At 36.2% G+C, this 16036-nt stretch overlaps 1 protein-coding gene across 3 annotated transcripts in view; it reads right to left on the bottom strand.

Annotated features, from left to right (window-relative positions):
• Positions 1-16036, bottom strand: part of Nup107 (nucleoporin 107) — a 48368-nt gene that overhangs the window by 13754 nt on the left and 18578 nt on the right. For all 3 annotated transcript variants that reach the window (XM_087192399.1, XM_087192401.1, XM_087192400.1), the window contains exons 9-17: positions 12936-13007; positions 12096-12184; positions 7293-7371; positions 5397-5510; positions 3737-3827; positions 3516-3598; positions 1681-1740; positions 711-856; positions 543-591 (exon numbers count right to left, since the gene is read on the bottom strand). In XM_087192399.1, coding sequence (XP_087048525.1) covers positions 543-591; positions 711-856; positions 1681-1740; positions 3516-3598; positions 3737-3827; positions 5397-5510; positions 7293-7371; positions 12096-12184; positions 12936-13007 — 783 coding nt within the window. The remainder of the gene's footprint in view (positions 1-542; positions 592-710; positions 857-1680; positions 1741-3515; positions 3599-3736; positions 3828-5396; positions 5511-7292; positions 7372-12095; positions 12185-12935; positions 13008-16036) is intronic.

Raw genomic sequence — 16036 nt, 5'->3', positions numbered from 1 at the left:
CTTTGCATTGAGCCATAGCCCCAATTCTTTTATTTTGAGCTGGACTTGAATTTGCAATCCTCCTGCTTCAGCTTTCCAGAGTGCTGGGATTACAGGCATGTGTCACTAAGCCTGGCTTAAATTACTTAAAAGAAACACTAATTTTAAAAAACATTATATTACTTGGGGGGCTAGGAAAAATCTTATTAATTCTACATTCTGTATTTTAAATTTTCAAGAAAGGGGAATAAATGTAGCTTATATCCCTGTATTTGTATGAAGCCAATCCTAAACCAAAGAACAATGCATCATTTCTACAATTTTCTTTCTTTTAAAGAATGTCTCACCAGGGATTTAGCTCAGTGGTTCTGCTGCCTGCCTCACAAGCACAAGGTCCGGAGTTCGATTCCCGGTACAAAAAAAAAAAAAAAGAATGTCCCTAATTTTGATAACAGGCAAAGAAAAGAAGGGAAAGGGGAACAAAGCTCCACAAATCAGCTAGTGCACAATGGAATAACATTTCCTTATTCTATATCTACTAACAAGTTTATATTTACATTTACCTCTTTATCAGTAGCTTGAAGTTCTTCAAAAACCTTTTCTAAGGTCCAACTTCAAAAGAACAAAACGGAAAAGGACAGAATAATATTAATAATATGAAAAAGGGTTGTGAAATACCACTTCAAGGAGCATACCGCAAATCACTGTGATTAAAAACAAACCACACTCACTTTGCTTCGAGGTATTCTCTAGGGAGTTCTTCAGTTTCATTCTGGGCCATTACTGACAGCCGGATCTCCTGCTCTACCAGACTGTCCACCATCACCCGGAAGTAGGCCCATACAGTATCTTCCCAGGTGTCACAGACAGGAAGCAGCTTTTTTCCCATCCCCAAATAGAAACAAACACATCACCAAAAAAGAAAAGCAATTATATCCATTGATATGACAATAGTCACTTAATGATAGAAAACACTGTGGGTATAAATAAAATTATACCAAATAGCTTCCTTTTTTCTCCCATTTTTAAGCAGTTTAAACAATTACGATTTTTTTCTATACCAAATCATAATAGCACAAATTTTGCATGCTGATACAAGATGGCATTTTAACTGATTATAGCGTCCCTCAAAATAGCTGGAAAGTGTAGAGGGTAGGAGAGGCTGTAAGAAACATACACACTATGTAAGACAACTTGAGCAGTCACTGTCCTTTGGTATTTTTCTGGATATAGCTTTGGGTATTAGAAGTCATCAATAACTGTGGATTGCAATTAAACTGACAATTTTTAGTTGGAAATTAAAGCCTCATTTCATTACAACATGCATGTACGTTATATATCATGTTAAATCATTATTCTGTGTTTATTTACAGCTTATTTTGCCATTATTAGGCTTCCCAGTTCCCAGCTAAGAGAAGAGAGGGAAGAAAACCAGCAGATGCTGGGTCCAAAGGGGAAAGTATCTATGAGATTCACGATTTTCTCTTTTCCTGGAAGAATGTCTTGCCCAGTATATGTTTAGGATCACGTGTCACCTCCTTACCATGGTCGTCGTCACTACATCATAAATCATTATTCTGCTTCATAATTATCTCTATCACTACTACTTTTAGAAAGTAGCTTAAATTTATAAGATTTTTATATATATTAGAATATTTTATGAATCTATTAATTCATAGAAAAAATATTAACATTACATACCTGCTTGAGATTCCCACTTAAAGCTGCATAAATTGCTCTCTCATATTTATTAAAACGTTCCTAAAATACAATGAATATAAACAGATTTGAAATACTATTTTTGTTAGTACATTAATTTATGCCATTTCTTCTAGATTGAACCTATTTCGTGAGTTTCTAAACTTTAGAGAAAGATATAGTAGAGTAATAAGGAAGAGCCTTTTAACTTGATGAAATTTTATTTAAATTTCTTCCATAGGGTGAAAGCAGAGCCAACTCTAACTGATGTTTTGATTATACTGTATAACCAAATTTTAATCCATAGAACCAAAATGGTGTTTTTTTCTAGAATGTTTCTAAATACCTGATAATCCCTGATGCTGACCTGAGAACATCAAAACAAGACATGCACTTGCACCTGATTCTAAGTAGAATGATACTCTCCACATTACCCCATTTACTTTTGGGGTTCTGTAAACAGCATTTCCAGGTTTCTAGTCATGCAAATGACAGACTTCAGAGACTCTTCCTAAATAATTGAGTCCACCTCTGCCTTCTGTTTCTAGTCATAGTCCTGACCAGTCTTGTTCCCTTCCTTTCCATTCCCATCACTAGGATAGGGCTGGGGATTTAGCTCAGTGGTTCCGCTGCCTGCCCCGCAGGCGTAAGGACCTGACTTCAATCCCTGGTACCGGAAAAAAAAAAAAATACTATCCTAGGCTGGGCCCTTATTACTTAGTGGCTGACTAACTTTGATAGGCTCCTAATTACTTTATCAACTTTAGTCCTTACAATTTAAAACACTATTTTCCATTGCCTTGCTAATCTCTAAAACACTGCTACAAGGGGCCCTCAAGGTTCTGCAACCCTTGACACTCAATTCTACAAGCAAAGTTCAGGGTTTTTTCAAGGCGAGGCACCAAATTTACTGTAGTGTGTATGTGATTCTTAACTGTCTCACAGAAATAAAATTGTGCTACCATTTTTATTGACTTTTTATCATTTTTTTTTTTTTTTTTTGGTACTGGAGATTGAACTTGGATCCCTGCACTCACAAGGCAGGCGGTGGAACCACTGAGCTAAATCCCTGGCCCGACTTTTTATCTTTTTATGCATCACTGATGAAGGAGATTTTTTTCCTTTTATTTTTGCAGTCTTAAGCATTGAACCTACTGGGGTTCGATCATTAAACTATACCCTTGGCCCTCTGTATTCTTTACTTTGAGACAAGGTCTTGCTAGGCTGCCCAGGCTGGCCTTGAACTTGCAATCCTCCCTCAGCCTCAAAGTAGCTGGGATTACAGGCATACACCACCAAGGCTGATTCACTGATGAAATTTTGGGGGGTGGTTCTCTTAACTTCCCATAAGCCCTGTAGATTTGAGGGGGGTAACTTGCATCTTGTAGTGATTTTTAGCAATCCATATGCTGTGTCATCACAGAACTGACTATACAGTATTTCCTTTAATAAGTCATCTACTCTAACCTGGCAGACCTACCATTCCTTGAGACTTACGTATCCTACCTAGAATCCTTCCTTTGTTCTCATTCCCAACAACCCAAATCCTACTGATTTTAAAAAGTTCTATTCAACTGTTTCCACTAGCTCTAAGTTCTACCCAAGGCTTTTCTCTACACTTACTTGGTACATCCTTTATATTTTTGCCATATATCAGTGTTTCTTAGTATTTGGTGAATCTCAAATTTTGATAGTTAAAACTATTTCTCAATGTCACTAAACTTCTCTCAAAATAGAACTTTTGTTTCATGCTATTTTGAACATTTCACAGCCCCTAGATAGGCCTTCACTTAACCTGGAGTAAAAATCAGTATCAGTGAATATGTTATTTATCTTACATCTTCTGCCATTCTCCAGCAACTAATTTTCCAAATGCGTCGATACGGATTCCCTTCAACAGGTTCTAATTCTGCTCCTATTTCTATAAAATAATAAAATATATATTTTAAAATGAGATTTTTCTCTCAATCATGTCTAAAAAGGAAAAGTACAATTCACAAAGGCAGGCACTTAGAGCTAAATGCTTTTATTCCACCTCTCAGAATAAAATCTAACATACCTCCATTAATATTAGGGTCATGGTATAGTTTCCAGCCTTCCAGTGTTGCAGCTCTCCATGCTTGACCACAACGTTTACAGAGTCGCTGTGCCTTTAGGAACAAGAAAGAGTGACATCGGCAGTGTAGTACTGAAAAGTCCTTGTACCTTATAGTAGAGCATAACCTATTTATGACAAGATTAGATAATCTGTGGCACAAATGTTAGAGTATGTAGATAATTAATAATGGCATTCCACTTTACCAACAGGTGCATGCATTTCTGTGGTCTCTGCCTTCATTTTTATTTTTATAGCAATTCCTTTTCTCTTGGATTTTAGGCTTACCCATGCGTTCTCATAAGGCCCACCAGCATTTAATTCTGCTAGAAACAAGGAGGTTTAAGGAGGCTGATGTCCCTGATTTATGTAAAAGTATTATAAAAGCAATGTTAAGACTCTGTAACTACAAGGGTGCTATTGCTCATTTCGTACCCTGAACATAGTTTCTTAAGTTCAAATTGACGAAGAAGAAATCTGAGATCCAACATAGTTTTCAAGTGCCTGAAGACTGTCTCCTGGGGTTAGACTTATTTTAAACTTCTTTTTTCAGAACTAAGGATTGAACCCAGGACCATCACACTGAACCATACTACCAGCCCTTTTTATTTTTTATTTTTGAGACAGGGTGCAAAATTACCCAGGCTGGAGCTGAACTTGGGATCCTCCTGCCTCACCCTCCCAGAGTACTTGAATTACTGGCATGAGCCACTACACATAGCTTATTTTAAAATCTTAAAAATGAGAAGTGGAGCTAGACATAGCAGTATGTCTATAATTGCAGCATGCTGGAAGGCTGAGCCAGGAGCATCACAAGTTTGAGTCCAGCCTAGAACTTAGTGATTTAGTAATAAAAATAAAAATTTTTTAAAAGGCTGTGGATATATCTTAGCGCAAAGACCCTGGGTTCCATTCCTGTGGGGGGCCTTGCCCCCGCCCCCCCCCCGCTAGTACTCTTGAGTGCCTTTTACGGGCATGTCTAAGCCTGCTGCAAGTCTACCCGGCAACAAGGAAATAGCCCCAGTACCCTCCCCTTGCTCCCTCCCTCTAGCCGTACGGTATATATGCTGTAGCAGCTTCCGCAATAAACGAGACTTGATCAGAAACCTGTCTTGTCTCCATCTCTTGTGTCCCCTGTCCTTTGTCATTCTCACTCCCCCTCTAGGGTCTCCGTTGACTTACCCACGGGCCGGGACACATTCCCAGTAGTTAAAAAAAAAAAAAAAAATCTCAGAAGTAGACATAATGAGGATATACCTATGGTATGCAATATAATAAAGATGCAAAGTCTGACCTGTTATAATAGACTTTTTTTTTTTTTTTCGGTACCAGGGATTGAACTTGGGACCTTGTGCTTTCAAGGCAGATTGTGGAATCACTAAGCTAAATTCCCAGCCCTGACCTGTTAAATAGTTCTCTAATAATTAGAGCTGTGTAGAGGGCACTGCTTTCTAAAGCAGTGTGTATCTCCTCACTGGGAATTCAATGCTAAGGACAGATCCAGAAATATTGTCAATGCGATCACTCCACTGAAGAAGCACACTAAGTAGCCACAAAGATCTCTTTCAACTTAAAGAGTCTATGGCTTTTTGAAACTGGACAAGCAGAGTATTTTGTGCTTTACCTCATCTGTCATTCCAGCACGGATTAGAGTGAAGAGATATTTAAGTAATCGAACTTCATCTTCTCTATCCAGATCATCAAGGGGCATTTTCTGTCTTATGGGTGCATCAGGATCCTGCAGAAAAAAAACCATCAACTATTTTTTTTTTTGGTACCAGGGATCGAACTTGGGACCTTGCACTTGCAAGGCAGCGCCAGAACCACTGAGCTAAATCCCTGCCCCACCATCAACTATTAGTGCAGCGCTGGAGATCAAACCCAGGGCACTGCAAACACCAGGCAAGCCCTTTATCCCTGAGCTATACTCCCAGCCCTGTACCTACATACACTTTATTATTTTGTTTATTTGGGTACTGGGGATCAAACTTGGGACCTTGAGCTTGTGAGGCAGGCGGCAGAACCACTGAGCTAAATCCCCAGCCCACCTACATACACTTTAAACATTATCATGAGGTGATAAATCTATCAAAATAAACTCCTTTACGATTTGGTTAGTAAAGGAAATAAAAGTGCCACAAATCTTCCTAATAATCTGCTACCCGCCTCAGTTCTTCTGGCCGACAGCACATGCCCAGCTCAGGCAAGGTGGGTACCACTAGTGCAGCCCGATGAAGCTGACACCAGGCAACTCACTGTCACAACACCCACATGGCCAGGACAACCTGAAACAATTACATCTAGATGGTGGCCAAACAGGAAAAACTGAAGGGATCTATGCTGTGATGAGAAAGTGACTTTCTGAGAACACATGGAAAGAGACTCTATTAAGTACTAATTTTAGTATTAATGCCATGTAAAATACAACAACGCCCAATTAAAAAACAGTAAGCAGGTGTATGGTAAATAAAAATCCCCTAAAATGACTATTCCTACCTACTCCCATCCATGTGCTTTTTTTTTTTTGTACTGGGGATCAAACTCGAGTCCTTGTGCTTGCGCAGCAAGTAGCGAAACCACTGAGCTAAATCCCCAGCCCCCATTAATGTGCTTTTAAACATTTAGTATAATATACTGTCCTCACTTCAGAAGCGAATAGCATACATGTTCTACATGATGAAATTCAAACAAAAAATTATTTAAATACGACTTATTCCAAATGTTACTGAATGTAAGGCAGTATAATCATTGAGTCAGAAAATGGAGCACATAGTAGGTTAATTGGCCACTTTCACAAAGATTTTACAGACACATTCAATTTTGGAACATGGTTTCTCTCTAGCAAAAAGGAAATTACCACTTTCCAGCTGTGAAGAGTAAGCAATTTTCAGCTATTACTTGATACAAAGTAATTTAGCTGTAATTTATTTCAAGATCTTTCAGTAATTTCTAGACAATTTTCATCACAACCCATTTTTGTTATCAAATGAAATTTTATGAACTTTTTCAACTGCTACTTATTTATCTCACTCATTAACTGTAAACATTTTATATGCTTCTACCAATCACAAAGCTCTATTCCTTTATTTCTGAAAGCTTGGCACCTGTCCTTTTCAAATCCACTGTTATTCTTATTACTCCTATCCCAAAGTAACTCTTCTAACCTCAAGCTAACTTACAAGGATGTATTTTAGCCCCTGCTTTCTAAAAAAAAAAGAACTTTCATAGGTTACTACATTATAATTAAAGACTCAAATCTTACCACAAGACCAAGATTGATTTGTTTTTCATGTTGGTACATTAGGTACACTTTCCATATTTTCTTTTACAATTTACAGGCTATGGATAAGTTCAAATACATTCCATCATTCAAATTCAACTTAGTTGTTTTAGAGTAAAATGTTAACATATACAAACTTTAGGAAACTACAATAAGAATCCAAAAGAAGAAAAATTCTCACCCTTAAAAAGAAAAAACCACTTACTTTTGAAAACAACCTTCATTTGCAAGAATACTTACCAATTCAGTGACAAGAGGACGGGCACTGCCTATGGAAGAAGCTAGCTGCCGTTGTCTTAAAATATGGAGGGTATTTTCCCTAAAAGAAAAAGTAGCAACATTTTTTTAAAGGGACAATTTAAATGGGCCTATTGAAAAAAAAGCAATTCAAGTCAAAATTAGAAAAAAGATGACAAAACTAGAAAAAAATGCAAAAATCTTTCAGAGAGCAGCAGTTTAACTAAGATGACTAATGATGTTGGATACTTCTTCATGTCTTTACTGGCCATTCACCTATTTGCTCTTATGAGATATCTGGCTTTGCTCTTTTTGCCAGGTTATTTTTTTTACTACTGAGTTGCAGTTTATGTTCTGTATGTAGTATGTTCTGCATGTTTCTATGAGTCTGTGACTTGCTCTCCCTTATTTTCTGAATGGTACGTTTTAATCAGTTTTTAATATGTTTTTGTTTTCTCAGACAGGGTCACACTATGTAGACGTGGCTAGCCTCAACTCTTTTTCTTTTCTTTTTTTTTTTTTTAATTGTATATCCTTTTATTGGTACATTTTAGGTATACAATATAATCACATTCATCGTTGGAAATTTGCACCTTTACATACTCTCTTGGTTCTTCTTTTTCCCCACTCCCCTGCCCTCCCTTCAACCCCTCCATCGCTCCCTACTTACAATGACTTTGTTTCCATTTTTTCATTTTCTCATATTAATTCCATTCCCTTCTTTCCTTTCCCCTACCCCTCCCACTTCCCCGCACCCTTTGCCCCTTTTCTTCCTATTTCACATTATCTAGTATACCTTTTGATCCTTTACTTTCAGTTTCTCACACCACAGAAACTATTCAGTATTTACACATGTATGTCTTATTTATTTCACTTGAGTATGGCCTCAATGTGCATCCATTTAGCAATAAATGTCTCTAATTTCTCTTTTTTTATGGCTGAGTAGTGCTCCATTTAAAAAAAAAAAACAAATTTTCTTTATCCAGTTGGCCTCAACTCTTGATTCTCCTGCCTCATCCTCCTGAGTGCTGGGATTATGAGCATGTGCCACCACACCTGGCATACAAGTTTTTAATTTTTACGAAGTCCATTTTCTTTCTCTTCATCATTGCTTTCTATAACCTAAGAAACATTTATCTTCAAAGTTACAAAAATATATTTCTGTGTTTTCTATTAAAAACTATGGGTTTAAGACTCACTGAGAGAGAAATTAGGGAAATAATTCCTTTTACAATAGCATCTAAAAAAATGAAATATGTAGGAATCAATCTAACAAAGGAAGCAAAAGACCTCTACACTGAAAACTACAGAACTCTGAAAAAAGAGATTGAAAAGGATGCAAGAAAATGGAAAGACATCCCTTGCTCCTGGGTAGGAAGAACCAATATAGTGAAAATGGCCATACTTCCAAAACTACTATACAGATTCAATGCAATGCCGATTGAAATTCCAACAATATACTTCACAAAACTAGAGAAAACAATCCAAAAATTCATTTGGAACCAGAAGAGACCTAGAATAGCTAAAGCAATTCTAAGCAACAGAGACATGGCTGGGGGTATCACAATCCCCAACTTGAAACTATACTACAAAGCCACTGTGATAAAATCAGCATAGTACTGGCAAAGGAACAGACCTGAGGATCAGTGGAATAGATTCGAAGATGCAGAAACAACTCCAGACATACTCAGCCACCTCATTGACAAAGGAGCCAACCACCATCATTGGAGGAAAGACAGTCTATTTAATAAATGGTGTTGGAAAAACTGGGTTTCAACCTGCCAAAGATTAAAGCTAGACCCATACCTCTCACCATGCACTAAGATCAAAGTGGATTAAAGATCTAAATTTTAAGACAGAAACACTAAACTTGCTGGAAGATAAGTTAGGTAGAACTCTTGAAGACATTGGCATAGGAAAAGACTTTATGAACAAAACCTCGGCAGCACGGGAACTGGCAGAAAGAATCAACAACTGGGATCTCATCTTATTAAAAAGCTTCTGCACTGCAAAAGAAACCACCAACACAGCTAACAGACAACCTACAATCTGGGAAAAAATTTTTACCACCTGTACCTCAGACAAAGGTCTACTATATAGAATATATAAAGAATTGAAAAAAATCAGACCCCCCCAAATTCAAAGACCCAATTCAAAAATGGGCGTCTGAAATGAACAGACATTTCTCACACAAAGAAGTAAAAGCAGCAAACAAATATATGAAAAAATGTTCAACATCACTGGTCATTTGAGAGATGTAGATGAAAACAACACTGAGATTCCACCTCACCCCAGAAAGAATGGCTGCTATCAAGAAATCAACCAATAACAAATGCTGGCGGGGCTGTGGGGAGAAAGGAACCCTTCTCCATTGCTGGTGGCAGTGCAGACTGGTGTAACCACCATGGAAATCAGTATGGAGATACCTCAAAGAACTAGGACTAGAGGTCCCATTTGACCCAGCTATTCCTCTACTGGGTATCTTCCCAAAAGAATTAAAAGAATCATACCACAGAGATATATGTGCACCCATGTTCACAGTGGCACAGTTGTTAATAGCTAAAGCTTGGAAACAGCCCAAGTGCCCATCAACTGGAAACTGGATAAAGAAGATGTGGCTTTTTCTATAAAATGGAGTACTACTCAGCCATGAAGAACGAAAAACTAGAGTCATTTACAGCTAAATGGATGCATATCGAGGCCATACTCTTAAGTGAAATAAATAGGACACGTGTAAATACCGAATAGTTTCTCTAGTGTGAGAAACTAATAGTGTAAACAAGGGTTAAAATAATTAAAATGAATAACTGATAATTTGAAATAGGAAAAAAGGTCCAAAGACGAAGGGGTGAAGGGAGGGGAAGGGGAAAGGAAAAACTATGAGAAAAGGAAAAAAAATGGAAATGATGTCTATGTAAATAGAGAAGGGCACACAGGTAATGGGGAAAAAATAAGAACCAAGATACATCATGTACAGGTACAAGCACCCAATGATAAATGTAAACGTATTGTATACCTAAAATGTACCAATAAAAGAACAAACAAAAAACTATAGGTTTAGCTTTCACATTGAGAACTGTGATCATCTTGGATTGTTAGGTACAGTGTGAGGAAGCTGTCAAGGCTAATCTGTTTTCACATAGTCTGTTTCTGCAATGTATTGAAAAGACATTCCTTTTCCCCACTGGTCTGCTTTGATGCCTAGCTGAAAACCAAATCATCATATGAGTGTGGGTATGTTTTAAGGTTCTCTATCCTGAAATACTAAGTTTTTAAAAAAGACTAGCTAGCTGGGAATGGTGGTACATACCTTGTAATCTCAGCATGTGAGAGGTTGAGGCAGGAGGATGGTAAGTTTCAGACCAGCCTCAACTACACAGTAAGATCGTGTCTTAATAAAAAAGAAAGAAAAAAAGAAAAGACAAGACTAGCTCATGGAAAAGTTGCAAAAACCTAATAGGAAAATCTAACTGAAAAAAAAAAATTTTTTTCCCTGAAAATGAAAATTTCTTTTAGAAAAATCATAATCACTCAAGATTTAACTTTATAGACTTGGTACATACATGTTATTGAATTTGAAGGCAATCTGAAGTTTTCCTAAGTGCTACAAATAAATTGTTCCTTTAACTTAGGAGTATTTTTTTTTTAACTTCAAGGTCCTAAAATAATTTAAGACAGGAGGATTCAGGGCAAAAACAAAACAAAAAACAACTAGTCTGAAAGACAGCAGCATTTTCTTGATGATCAAATTAAAATTATTTAAAAAGAGAAAAAAATGTCAAGATGACTGGACCGTTTCCCACGATATTCACAATAAAGTCCAAAATGCTGACAACACCAGCCTATTAAGTCTTACACCATCTGGCTCTCTCCAGTCTCATTTCCTACCCTCCTCCTTGTGTCCACATCAGCCTCTTTATGCAAACACTTCACCTTTCCAAAGCCTTTGTGGCTTGTTTCTATCCAGAACACTTTTCCCTCAGATTTCTGCACAGCTCACCTCACTTTTTTTCCCTTTAATTTCACTTTGTTACCCAGACTAATCTTGAACTCTTGGATTCAAATGATCCTCCTGCCTCAGCCCCAGTAGTTGGCACCGGCCATGTGCCACCAGCCATGTGCCACCACGCCCAACTTCATTTGTTTTTTTGTTATTGTTTTCTTGTTTTGAGACAGGGCTTTGCTATGCAGCCCAGGCTGGCCTCAAACTTGCTGCAGTCCTCCTGCCTCAACCTTCTGAGTCCTGGGATCACAGGCGTACGCCACCATTCCTGGCTTGTACTGTTTTTGTTTTGTTTTATTTGTTTGTTTTTTGGTACAAGGGATCAAACTCAGATCCTTGTGCTTGCAGAGCAGGAGGCGGAACCAATGAGCTAAATCCCTAGCCCTTGTACTGTTTTTTTAAAGCAGCTTCTTGCTATTTAGCTCAGACTGGCCTCAAAACTTTGAGTGATCCTCCTGCCTCAGCCTCCTGAGTGCTGGGATTACAGGCATGTGCCACCATGTCCAGTCCTTCTTTACTTCTTAAAAGCCTCTTAGTGCTCATAACTTCTTTAGAGAGGCATTTCTTGATCACCTCTTCTAACTGTAATGCACTCACTGTTATCTACCAATAACTATTTTTTCCCAATGCTCTTAATCGCAATTTATTTGCCATTTAACTCTTTTAAACAATTGTAAATTCTACAAAGACAAAGCGTTATGTTTTGCTCACAATTTGAACAAAGTAAAAACTGAATAAATTTTTATTGAAAGATAAATGAAAAAATGTTAAGTGATTTCAAGTATAAAAGTGTAGTGACTTACCAATACACTGATTTTGCATAAAATTCAATATTATCAGAAAAATCCCCAATTTCTTCTTTGGCAATACTCTCTAACCAATCTACCACCATCTGGGGGGGGGGGCAAAAAGATAAGCATTAACCATAAAATGTATGAGTGCTTTATTTATAGTGATAATTCAATTATCCTTAATACGATTTTTTTTTTTTTTGGTGATATGGAAGATTGAACCCAGGGCCTTCACACTGAGCTACATCCTTAGCTCATTTTTAATTTTTATTTTGAGACAGTCTTGCCAAATTGCCCAGACTGGACCTGAACTTGCAGTCCTCTCGCCTCAGCCTCCCAAGTAGCCGGGGTTATAGGTCTGAGTCACTGCACCCAATTTTCAAACACTTTTTGACTTAAAAAATATCAAGCAACAATTTTTCCAAGCACCATTTTTACATTTTTAAGATAAGTAAATAGCATGACAAAAGAATAAATAAATATACAGGCTTTATTTATTTTTTTTGACAGGCTACTCCTGAAAATACTAGGGCTGTCATTTAAAAATTAAAAAACAATTTTTCAAATTCAAATTATAAAATTTATAATTTTAACTACAAATAAATAGATCAAGTTGAAATAAAATTAAGAAAATGTTTTAAATTTTAAAAAAACTTTAATACTTCATTACTTTTCTCTACTGTTTTGGTTTTGTTTTGTTTTTTTTTAAAGACAGGGTCTTGCTATGTATCCCAGGCTGGCCTTGAACTTGCAGTGATCCTCCTGCTTGGCTTCAGGAGTGCTAGATTCCAGGAGTATGTCAACATACTCCACAATTGGAAAAAAAAAAAATTGAAAGTATTCTAGCCATACCTGACACTGTCGGACAAGGGACTCTCTCTGAAACAATGCTTCCACAAATGTTTTTTCACTGGCATTAACAGGCTGTTATAGAAATTATTTCAAAGAAGGAAGAAAAATAAGAACATGTTTTAAGAATATTACTCAACAGAAAAATAAAAGCCAATCAGAAATAATCACCTATACATAGATGTTCAACCATACAATAAATCTGTACGTTTATTTCTGAAAAGCATTTATAAATAAATTTCAACTTTCAAGATTAATGTGCAGTTGCTCTTATTTGACATTTAAATTTTTTACACTTGGAATTTAATATTCTATTTCCTCATGGCTGATGTATTAAGGGACATAAACACAAAATTAAATTTAAAAAACACAAAGTGTAATAAAGGGCTAGTTATACACATATTAGAAAATGAACATTAAGGAACTTTAAAATATTTTCATGTAACACAGCAGAAGCTGATAAGTACAACACAAGACTTTTAAGACTCTTTGTGACAACATGGCAGAAATATTAATAAGTAACGCTAAGCAGTATATGAAAAAGGATATGTTGTGACTACTTCAAGCATGGGGCAAATCTATTAATAATCTATTTTATTCATGGGTTAAAGGAGAAAAGTTACATGAGCTTTTCCTATTTTCCTGGTACTAAGGGTTGAACCCAGGGCCTAAGCTATATCCATAGGCATTTTTAAAATTTTTATTTGAAGAGAGGGTCTCACTGAGTCAAAGTTACCCAGGCTGGGCTCAAACTTGCTAACCTCCTGCCTCAGCCTCCCAGAGGGCTGAGATTACAAATATGGGCCACCGTGCCCACCTAAGCTGTGTGTGTGTGGGGGGGTGTGGGCGTGTGTTGCTGAACACAGAACCCAAAGCCTTGTGCATCCTAGACAAGCACTACCTCTGACGTAGATGCCCAGACCTACATGAACTTTTTCATTGATGTTAAAATCACTTGATAAAAATAATTTTCCCAATTTAAAATATTTCACTAATGTAACTACCTGATTTAAAAATCTAGCCAATACCATAATTTTTTTTTTGGTACCGGATATCGAACTCGGGTCCTTGTGTTTGAACAGCAGGCGGTGAAACCACTGAGCTAAATCTCCGGCCCTAGCCAATACTATAATTAAAGTGAAACACTTTCTTTAATGTCCAGAAGACTCAAAGAAGAATCCTTGCTACTACTAAACTATTTTAGAAAACGCTACCTAACATAAACCAGAAAAATAATTAAGTCATAATAAGTACGGAAAAAGAATCAGAATCATCATTATTTGTAGATAATCAAAGTCCCTACCTAGGAAACTAAAGATAATGAATGAACTATGGAACTAATAAGAGAGCTCAATAAATACCTAACTATAAGACAGACTTTCTAGAAGTGCAAGTTACTTGTTGGTATTTGTGGAATACAGAGACTGGAAAGATATTAAAAGTATTTTTGGTAACAAAAAACAACAGACTAACAGATATGGGTAGTTGAAATTATTATAAATACAAAGTTATTTTCTTTTTTTGATTATATATAATTGCTTCAAACATGAATTACTTTTGAAATCAGAAAGTTAAACATAATTAATCCCCAGAAATGCACCTAGTCTTAATGGTTTTATAGGCATATTTTTATTATCTTTCAAAGAACAAGTAATTCCTCACTCTTCAAAACACAACGTATTGAAGACTCTTGAACTTGTTCTGCAGAGACAGCATAACGCTAGACACTAAAACTGAATGAGGATAAATCACAAAAAAAGAAAATACACTTAGGGAGTTCTAAATATTTAGCTAATACAATCTGGAGGTATATTTAGGGATGAAACTGACAGAGACTTTATCCTGAGATAATACAGTGGCAGGAAACCTATTATTAGAAACCATTACACTAATAAATTAAAGTATTTATACATGCTAAAACATTTGTTTTGAGTGCATTCAATATCCATTCCAACCCTTAGCAAATCAAGAGACAAGAAACCCTTAATGTAGTAAAACATCAAACGTAAAGATGAAAAGCAAAAGTATTCTTTTCAAGAATAAGAAAAGAATGTCTGCTATAATTGAAGTAATTCACCATTGTATGGGTGCTCCTAGTCAATGTAATGAGGAGGGGAAAGAAATAAGAGGGATACGAAACAGAAAGGACCGAGGAAAACTCACTATTTTCAGATGACTACTGCTCACATACAAAACCAAATAAACTCAAATAAAAAATGTACAAGAGCTGGAAGACGACAAAACGTGAACTGTACACATAAAGGAGTAACTTTCTACTTCACAGTAATAGCTAATTAGAAAATAAGATGGAGACTCTATTCACAAAAGGATGTGCAGAGAATTTTACAGAGAAAGTATAAGATCTATACAAAATTTAAAAGATCCGAATAAATGGAGAGAGATGCTATTAGCAATGTGAAGATTCAACATGGTAAAGATGTCATTTTCCCAAATTACTATTTCAATAAATATTCTAAAAGAACTTTAAAAAAACCAAAACTTTAAAAAAAAAAGCAACTTTTTTTCAGATGGAAAGTTTATCTGAAGAAAAAAAGTATGCAAAAGTAGCCAAAAATGTATTTATATATGGGAAAGGGGGACTTATCCTACCCAAATATGGAAATTTTGGCATTAGAATGCAATCATTATGTACTCCAAACATGTACTAATAAAAATTAAAAAAAATTTTTTTGGGGGGGCAGGTACCAGAGATTGAATTCAGGTCCTTGTGTTTGCGAGGTAGGCGCAGTGCCACTGAGCTAAATCTCTGGCCCAAAAATAAAAATTTTTTTTAAGTAAAAAGTTTAAAAAAATTTCTGAGTTAGAGTAACTCATGTAGCAGTCACTTTCAAGTGAATAAAACAGAAAATATTCATGTATAAATGAGACTTGGTATATTATGAAGGTAACATTACAAATCAGTGAAAGATGACCTGCTTGATGAAGGGTGTTGGGCTAAATATTCATTTGAAAAAAGTTAAATGTCTTTTTTATTTTATAGTCCAGATGAATTTAATTATATAAAACAAGAGTTAAATTTCTAAAAAAATATTGAAAAATATTTCTTTTTATACTTTTTGGTTTTTAAGACAGGGTCTTGCTAT

The sequence above is a fragment of the Heterocephalus glaber genome, unplaced genomic scaffold (genome assembly GCF_053883595.1).
Source record: "Heterocephalus glaber isolate CG9 unplaced genomic scaffold, H.glaber_assembly_v1.0 deba00001571, whole genome shotgun sequence".
Classification (NCBI taxonomy): Eukaryota; Metazoa; Chordata; class Mammalia; order Rodentia; family Bathyergidae; genus Heterocephalus; species Heterocephalus glaber.
Note: the sequence above shows the minus strand (reverse complement) of the source record. Positions and strands in the feature narration are given on the sequence as shown.